Source organism: Ruditapes philippinarum, unplaced genomic scaffold, assembly GCF_026571515.1.
Source record: "Ruditapes philippinarum isolate M1 unplaced genomic scaffold, ASM2657151v2 ctg14121_1_1_1_1, whole genome shotgun sequence".
NCBI lineage: Eukaryota > Metazoa > Mollusca > Bivalvia > Venerida > Veneridae > Ruditapes > Ruditapes philippinarum.
In genome coordinates, this window is record NW_026865006.1 from 1 (window position 1) to 10413 (window position 10413).

General features: G+C 30.5%; 1 protein-coding gene across 1 annotated transcript; it reads left to right on the forward strand.

Moving 5' to 3' along the window:
* Positions 1 to 5555: 5555 nt before the first annotated feature.
* Positions 5556 to 5951, forward strand: LOC132727539 (protein HP-25 homolog 1-like; the record flags this gene model as incomplete). The annotated part of the gene is made up of 1 exon (XM_060713077.1): positions 5556 to 5951. A coding segment is annotated over one exon (396 nt), but the record flags the coding sequence as incomplete, so codon positions are not given.
* Between the last annotated feature and the right edge of the window lie 4462 nt (positions 5952 to 10413).

Genomic DNA, 10413 nt, shown 5'->3' on the forward strand with positions numbered 1-10413 from the left:
AAAAAAATGAGGGGTGACAGGACACACAAGACGTTTTGCACTTTTCGATAGCTACAAGACGAAAAGGTGATAACGATATAGGTTGTGTTGTCGCTATCGACAACGCAACACGCAAATTGTTCCAAATCAGCCACCATAGTTTAGACTCGATGCATGTTTTTACATAACATTACCATAAATATATACACAGTCATGTATATTGTTACCGAAAAAAAAACATAATGGGGTACTTTGAGGTCAGTTAAGCAGGAAGGTCGTCATGTGACTAATACTGTGTTAGTGTGGCGCAAAAACCCAACACTGAGGGGAAACATATCTTTTATTTTCGATTTCATGTAAGATAAGTAATGAAGAAATTGAAATGAAAGATATTTAGTTTAAAATAATTTATTTTTCAATTTTGTACATATATGTGTATGTTTCCTTTGTAAAAATCAGATTAACTTTTTTTCACATGAAGCATTTATGATTTCTTTGGTGTTTGAAAAGGTAATGTACTGTTTGTTGTATAATATACAAGTATATATGTATATATTTAATATGTATAAGCATTATCGGCTTATCATCCTACTGCAATTTTAAATAAGCTTGTCTTTTTGTGTATTTTCCGTTTTTACTTTATATCGTCACATTTTGAAAATTCAACAAAGAATATTATATACTGTCACTGCTTCAACGTTATGTTTATTTTACAATAATTCTGAACAAATATTTCATTTTTTGTATGAAAAATATTTATAATTTTCATTCACATAATGACTGAAATGTATGCTTAAGATAGTATAATAAAATATATCTGTTCCGGCGTGTTCAATTTTCTTTAGCCATTTCAAATTCCTTTAAATATTTATATATGTTCTTACGAATAATTAATTAATTAAAAACCATTTCAATAACCTGCGACTGGATAATGTTGAAAACTATGTTTCGTGACCGTTGCTTTAGGAGTCACAATATTGGATAATGCTGCTTTGGTTTGTTGATGCCAGGAACCATGTCCATGAGACGGCACAATCAAACCGAGCTTGCAACAGTTTAAATTTTGCCGTTCTGGAAGGTATTTTGTTTCTCTCTAGGTCTATAAACAGCGGGATAAAGATTTGCAAATAATGACATAATTGATGACAAAAAGTCAACTTATGCCATAAACACACCAAAAACAAAAACAGGGGAGATCATACTGAGTGGATCCGATTTGCGCAAACGACAATAAGCTGCATTTAATTTCTCTGAAACAAAGTAAACATAAAAGCAAAAACAATGGTGTTTACTTTACTGGAAGTTGGATTAATTAAAAATCTTTTTCAAGCAGTTTCATTTACTAACTGATATCTTCAATATTTTGTAAGGAGATACATTAGATGGTCTTAGATTGAAGTTAATATGGTCAACAGTGCAAGAATTAGATCTTTACACTTTTTTTTACATACAGCCATTATCTATTCACAGATGTCTGCAAATACCTTGTCAATGTCTTTTTTTTCTTTATATTTGATTAACCAAATTAGATATTAACCACCTTCATTAAATTGCAATGATATGGCAATTTACATTTTTCTCTGACATAAAAAGGTCATGACTCTGAATGCACGGTCATTTTTCTATTTTAAATCCTGAACAAAACTTATTTTCTGAACAAGATCATTTTGGAAATGAACGAGCACAAAAAAAAACAGCAAACGAATTTATTTATTTACGGATTTAAATTTTTATCACTGAAAAAAAAAAAAAAAAAATAAAAACAAAAAACAAACAAAACAAACAAACAAACAAAAAACAACAACAACAAAAAACAAAGAAAATAGGATCAGTAATTTAAACTACGTGTACAAAATATGACAAAATACTTCAGAAAATGGGAAAAGCTACGCTCCCTTCGCAGCTCACTGAATACACTCGCGTTACTTCAGACAGTGAGCGATAGTGGAACATTCGACCGATGCGCAGGAGAGTAGGGAAAAGCATGAAACTGTACACATATGTTAATTAAGACAAAAGAAACATTTTGGACATGGAACCCATTTTGTAAATGCTATGACAAAACACTATGAAATATTTCTATTATTTTTTAACATTTCAATTTTTGTTTTATTATAAAGCTTCATAATCAATTATTGAAGACCACTGTTACATACGGACAAGGGCCATCAGTCATGACATGTGCCGCCGGAGACCCAAAAATCATTAACAGGGCAAAACACATTTTTTATTCAAGGCTGAAAATCATTCAGCCGGAAAACCCAAGTAATATGTGCAAGTTATAGCTACCAATTAATCCTGTAAAGTTTCATTAAAATTGTATTATTGGTCAGGACAAATTTTAAAAATTATTATCATTAAAGGGACATTACTCTGACAATAATCATAAAATCGAGAAACATTCATGAGATGCACAATTAGACATAGTGACATAGTATTGATTATTCCTGTAAAATTCCTGATGAAAATGCAATAGTTTCCAAAGAGTAGTCAAAACAAGTAGCTTACAACACAAAAAACATCTTTTGTATTGAAGGGCCATAACTCTGCCAAAAAAGTGGAAAACCTGTATTATTTGCGCAAGTACATGACCTACTAATCAATATTGTTAAGTTTCAATGAAATTGCATAAGTGGTATAAGAGGAGTATTTCGGAAAAAAGTTATTACCACCCTTTGATTAAAGGGCCATAACTCCGCAAAATCATTCAAGCAGAAAACCCATATAATATGCGCAAGTACTTGAGCTACCAATCAATCATGAAAATTTTCAATGAAATTGCATTAGTAGCATAAGAGGAGGCGTCCAGACAAATTTTGAAAATAACAAGAAATGTCGAACGACATATATGCCCCCCTTACTAGACTTTGATTCACATTATTGGTAATTTTGTTATAGATACTTGCCATAAATCGATACATGGAAGTGTTCAGTTATTGAAAAAAGAAAAATAATAACATACTAGTTTTAACCAATTAATATATGAACAAGAGCTGTCGGTAGGACAGCAACGCTCGACTATTCTTAGTGCTTGATAGTAAAAAAAATGCTTGATACAGTTACCTCCTCCTGTTTACAGGTTGGGGTCTTGATGGTGAACAAGTGTGCAAAGTTTCAAAGCCATATGTCAATGGACTTTGAAAATATTTGAACTATTACAAAAACTTTAACATAAATTCTAAGTCGAAAAAGGGGCATAATTCTGTCAAAATGCTTGATAGAGTTACCTCCTCCTGTTTACAGGTTGGGGTCATGATGTTGAACAAGTGTGCAAAGTTTCAAAGCCATATGTCAATGGACTTTGAAAATATTTGAACTATTACAAAAACTTTAACATAAATTCTAAGTCGAAAAAGGGGCATAATTCTGTCAAAATGCTTGATAGAGTTACCTCCTCTTGTCTACAGGTTGGGGTCATGATGGTGAACAAGTGTGCAAAGTTTCAAAGCCATATGTCAATGGACTTTGAAAATATTTGAACTATTACAAAAACTTTAACATAAATTCTAAGTCGAAAAAGGGGCATAATTCTGTCAAAATGCTTGATAGAGTTACCACCTCCTGTCTACAGGTTGGGGTCATGATGGTGAACAAGTGTGCAAAGTTTCAAAGCCATATGTCAATGGACTTTGAAAATATTTGAACTATTACAAAAACTTTAACATAAGTGGTTACGCCGACGCCGACGCCGACGCTCGGGTGACTGCAATAGCTCTACTTATTCTTATCGAATAGTCGAGCTAAAAATAAAAACATGAACCTTTGAACTTGTGACCCCATTATGACTAATAAATATGTGAAATATGATGACTTTGTGATATAAAGTTTTCAAGGCAATTAGCGGAAACCATATTTACATTTAAGGCCCCTGTGATCTTGACCTTTGAACCAGTTATCCCAAAATCAATAGGGGACATCAACTACATATGGCTTTTCAATATGTGAAAGATAAAGACTTTGTGATAACTAGCTTTCTTGGTAATGAGTTATGACCAATCAATATGTGAAATATGAAGACTTTGAAATAAATAGTTTTCAAGATACCTGTAATAAGCGGAAACCATTCTGACATAAAAAGACCCCGGTGACCTTAACCTTTGATCTAGTAACCATAAAGTCAATAGGGGTCATCTACTAGTTATGACTAATTACTATGTGAAATAAGAATACTTTGTGATAAATAGCTTTCAAGATAATGACCGTAAACTATACTACCATTCAAGGTGCCTGTGACCTTGACCTTTGACCCCAAAATTGATATTGGTCACCAACTAGTTATGGCCAATCAGTATGTGTAATATGAAGATATTGTGATACATTTTTTCAAGATAATCAGCAAAAATCAGTCTTATATCTTAGGTACCTGTGACTTTGACCTTTAACCTAGTTACCCAAAATCAATAGCGTTCATATACTAGTTATGGCCAGTCAGTATGTGAAGATACCAGCCTAGTCTTACAGATACTGATTTTTTCATTTGAAATTGTTTTGAATAGTTACAAAATTCAAATATGTATGTAAAGGTTACAGGTTATATACAGAATTGTAAGAAATCGAGTGCATTATGTTAAAAGACAGAGTCCATTAAATCATTTAATGTATAAATTCTTAATTTAAAACATGCAGTTGAGTTACAGCACTGTATGCTAAATATTTCGGCAAAATTAAAACAAAACCTTGTCCGATCTTCTTAATGCTACCAATGTGCAAGGATTGCTGCAGAGAAAGGTACATAAGATTTTAATGATTAGAAGGTGCATGTGTGCTTGTTTTCATAAATTCCTTTACCAAAATATCATTAAACAAAGTGTACATATAGATGGATGCCATTGCAGCTTTCATTTAATTAACAACATTATTAAATACAACATTTTCAATTTTTTGAACATATTTTTTCCAAATAATTTACTAATAATTAGTTACAGTTTAAATATAGTAATTGATGGATAACGAAAATATTAATTCGAATATTAAGTCCTCTTTCGTTTTTGGTCGGCTGCAATCAGGGTACCCTGTTGGCGTGCCCGGGTTGTTTCTGAGTTGCCTTCTGTGAACATTGCCTTGCCTTGTTGATTGTTGTTCTCAGTTTTATAAATATATTTAAGAATCTTGTTAAAATCAGATTTGCCTTAAACAAAAACGTATATATGTTTCTTTAAATAAGACTTAAGCTATAAGTTTCAATACATTGTCTCATCTTATTTTTACATATATGTATATTTAACGTTTTAACTGATAGGTTTTAACTAATTTTCCCCTCCTCATTATTATATTGGAAAAAAATATCAGTTGAATTTTCTTTTTCTGAAACAATTTGTTATATAAAATTATAGATTAAGAATTAGAACGTCCAGTGCATGATTTGGCCTACATACACTATACATTTTAAATACTCTATTTAGATAATAATAATAATAATAATAATAATAATAATAATAATCAAATAGAATATTTGTATTTGATATATATAGTCTGCCAACAAGTGTTTAGATTAATAGATTATAGATTATATTATTGTTTATAGATTATGCTTACTTCTTTGTAAGACCAAATTAAGTTAATTGAATTAATTTCAGATGGAAAAAAAAGTTTCATTCGCTGCAAAAATAGTCAAGACACAGACTTTATTGGCGGACCGTTATTCTTATGGTAAAAGAAAAAGAAGGGTAGTGTTTAGTGAAGTGATATATAGTCATGGCGGAGGCTACAGCACCCGTACAGGAATCTTCAGAGCACCAAAATCTGGCATATATTTGTTTATATTTGACGTGCAACCGTTCGATTCTGGTTATGTATTGATGCATAATGAGAAGGTCCTGGCACGCCCAACGGCTAATAAAGCGGTTATAGGAGGAAATGTAGGAATTTCATATTTGACAGCTGGTGAACAAGTTTGGGTACAGAATGATGGAAAATTTGAGTACTTCATAAAAGTTTTTAATGGGAGATTCAGTGGCATTTTAATTGACTGAAATAAAAAAATATGAAATAAAATATTTTATGATATATGCTTATGCTGGTATATAAATCTAAAGTATTATCTAGTGATTGTGGTGGGATGTTTTATGACTGATGCAATCGCAGTTATTACGTTGTTTGTTTGATAACATTTAGTATGCGTGTTTGTTTTGATTTCTCGGCACATCCTATATGCAAAGGCATGTACATGTAATACATTTGTTTTAACCCATCCTAATCTCAGCCTCCTCACCAGTTATAGCATTTTATCAAGTTTTCGTTTCTGCCTATGATGTTATCAATATATATAAAAGATGTTTTATATAATGCCAGAAATGTGTTTCACTGTATTGTAATTTTGGTGTAGACACAACTAAATTATATCATATGACTTTTTTATACTTTTACTTTGCAAGAAAAGTTCTCATAGACATACCCAAAATTTCTCTTCATTGCGAATCTAAACAAATTATCAATATTTAAATTAAAGTATACTGATAATTCTGATTATATAAGAGTACTATTACACCAGGCACATCCAGTCTGATATGCAAATGCAATTTGAACATAATACTAGACACCGTAAAGGTCAAATGGCAAATGGCGGTTTTCAAGATTTGCTGGTAGAGAAAACCCTCAGGTGATATCAGGAATTATTAAAATATGATTAAATGTCTACTTTATTTAAGATGTTTGAAAAAAAAAGTATATTTGTTTTTATCAAAGCTCACCAGCAGGCTTGATTAAAACGAACGTTCATTATTTTCAATTTTAAAGTGTTTAATGACCATTTAAGTTTCCATGTTCCATGTCGGTGGTAATGTGTTGCTGGTGTTTGTTAGGGATGTGTTCATTGAATGCCACCTCTCTTGCTGATCTTTGTTTTCATATTTTTATAAGCGTAAAATTCATCAAATCAAGATTGCAATTTTCCCCATTGTTTTTGTTTTGTTTTATATAGTTCTCGAATGTGTTCTCCTTTTCAAAGTGTTGATCTGATAAACTCGACTGCCCTTAAAGTTTTTCTTTCCTTTTCTGTTGTTGTAATTTTCATATTATTGCGAGTTTATAGTTCATGTTTATTTCATTGCCTTCATGGAACCGCGCCTTTTCAGATTATATCTTATTATTATATAGGTAATACACTTACATTACATTTGTATTTTAACTTTTATCTTACATGATACGTTAGTCTTTCATATGTCGATGTCAAAAGATATTATTTTACTAACAATTTTGACATGTTCATTAAATACAACAAACGACTAGATTCATTTTTGTAGTATATCTTAAGTAATCAATTGATCTTACAGAAAACTGTCCTACTCGTGCATTACAACATTTTAATTGTGCGATTCACTCGTAGTATATGTACATCAAAATAGTGAAAAGCAAAATACAATTATTTTTTTTACTTACGAAATGTTCCGTCTAAGCACAGTCTGTGCGTTTTGCATAGCTTAAATCAGGCTCACAAGTATAAAAATTTTGTTATATACAGAAAATATTGAATGTGTGTAGATTCAATACTGGATTTATTGAACGACTTTTATAAAAATATATTATGCGAGTCTTTGGCGAGCATAATATTACTAGTACTTTATTCAACGAGTTTAATAAATTTAGTAATGAACCTACACGAATGAAATCTTCTGTTTATCACCCACGCTAAATTAAAGACTGTTTAAAATGAAAAAGGATCATTTGCCATGGGCGTGCCTATAGAACGCTAGCATTTGGTTCGTCATTACGCTACAGTATCTTTGTATAACGCAAATGACGTAACGTAAAAATAAAAGCACGGTCGTGCGATACAATTGACTTAAACATATAAATAAAACAGTATGATATTTGATTCACAAATCGACTGTAATATATACCTTAAAAAGTGGACAATAATATAATCGTCCGCTTAGTGCTTATCTTTCTTTAGCCATAATATATCTCTGTACATATCTAAACACATTGTATATTGTATTTACTTATGAACTGACCAATTTATTTAAACATCTATGTATTTCTACGAGCTGTGTCTGAACATTGTCGAAGACGCTAATACATTTTTAATCTTGGTATTCTTATGTTTGGAAAATGCTGCAATGGATTGTTGTTGTTTTTTACTATAGAATAAAACGGGATAAAGATGGCAATATAATTTGTCCGATCTTATTCGATTCTATGACAATGCCATGCACTCACCAAGAAAATAATAGAGGAGAAATGATGCAATGGAGTGTTTTTCTATAGAATAAAACGGGAATAAGAATGCAATACAATTTGTCCGATCTGCAAAACCAACACATACTCTATGGCAATATCATGCACTCATCCAGAAAAATAATAGAGGAGATAATTTAGAGATGTGAAATGTTCACAACTGACATTAAGCTGCAATAAAATCCTGTTAAAACAAAAACTTAAAAGAAAAAGGACAAAGTTGATTGCTTTAAAGAATAAGTAAACGACCTTTACCGATAGTACAGATAACCTAAGAACAATTAAAATACTGAATTGATTTCAAAGAATTTTTGTATATCAACCTTTGCCAATATAACTATACATTGTAGATTGTTTTTCATAATGTTTTAATCATTTGTAAAATGTTAACATTATAACATTCTGTTATATCAGAATCTTAGTCTTTCCAAAATAACACTACTACAACAGTTTGAGTGTGAAAAAAAACAACTAGTACCGCTTTAACGAGATTCGCTGTGACAAGTTCTGTATGTTTAAAATGCTTTTCTGCTTCGTGCAAATTCATTGTAAATGTTTGTTGCTTTCTTTGCTTGTATACAAAACAACAGGTACATTTATATATTAGCGCAACCATTAACGGAATCCAAACCACCTATTATAATAAAAAAGTAGTGTAAATTCAGTGTGATCAAAACACAAAAAAAATATGATTACTTTATACAAGTTAAATATCAAGATCTTGAAAACATATAAAATGCTTCTTTAATTAAAAATGCTTTAAAAACGCATTAAAATGAGTCTACATAATTTGTGTTTATCCCTCTGTTAAAAGTTTACCATGCTTTTAACATTTTGCTGAATTAAGGACATTTATTCATTCAGGATAAATTTATGTTATTAAAAAAAAGTTCTTAGTTATATTTCAAAATTTTATGAGATCAGCTTGAAACTATGTAGAATTAGATATGTTTGGAAATATAAAATTAGAAGCCGCTAGCAGGCTTAGAACTAAAGATAAAAGTTAACACAAAGTGACAAAGACTATACGAACTGGAATACTATATCCAAACATCCAAACAACTACCCTGCAAATTATCTGTTTGTTGAATCAGTTTTCTTCTAAATTGAACCATGAAGGAAAAGTAGAGCACCGAATTGTGAGAGAAATAATCTGTTTAAAACTAGAACAGTTTTAGAACATTATGAGCATGTTTTGTAGAAATCACATGAGGAAATATTAAGAAAATGTAGTTCACAATCACTTAACAAAATGAAATGGAGACAATGGATCTCTTCATAACCTTTTTTCAAAAAACATCCTCCAAATAAACCCAGGAAACATTAAACTTGTTCATAGCGTTAAGATTATCATTTGAATTTTATCCACAAATGTGGAGATCGGGCGCGTGAAACGCAAATACAAAACTAGATAGTTTCTTAAAGAATGAAGTTAAAATAAGGATTTGTACTAAAACACACAATCTTATAAAGTGAAGTAAAAACTTAATCAAGTTAAAACCCAACCAAAAGGTGATTGAGTAAAATCATTTATATAATATTTTGTTCCAGAATTATTTATTATCTGCTATATATAAATTTATCATATCGGATTAAGAATTTCACATTTACTAACAGCATTCAGATATAAGTCGTTTGTGATTTGTTGTTAGATGCACATTAGATGTAAAATAGTTAATACTATCAATATGATTATCTATGATTATGGACTCTCTACTTTAATTAAACTATTTTATTTGACTTGCATTGACATAGAATTGTAATAGTTCTGTAATGTATAGTAATAAATCAACTTAAGAAATGAACAATAATGATTTTTATTTTTATTTATTTATATATTGTATAGTAATCATGTCCGAAAACAGAACACAAACGAGATTCTACGTGTTTTTGACAAGAGAAATGGTCGTGATTTTGCAATACATATTATAAGGCACAACCGATCATTTGTTATGAAAGTAAGAATGTCAAAATGTCATTTCACGGCTGTTATTCTCATAAACACATCATTCTTTCACTTGTGCGCAAAACTCAAAAACAATAACAGCAAAAATAAACAAGGAAAAACAATACTGTAGAATAATTGTTTGAAAAAATAAAGAAAAAGCCATTATATAGATATAGATGAAAAAAGGTAAGTGACTTTTCACAATTTTGCTTCACCTTTACTTTCCGAGTAAGACAGTAAGGTCCACTTTTCATAACTACACAAAGTTTTACGCAATCTTAGTCATTTTATTCGTACTTTCTGAATCAGGT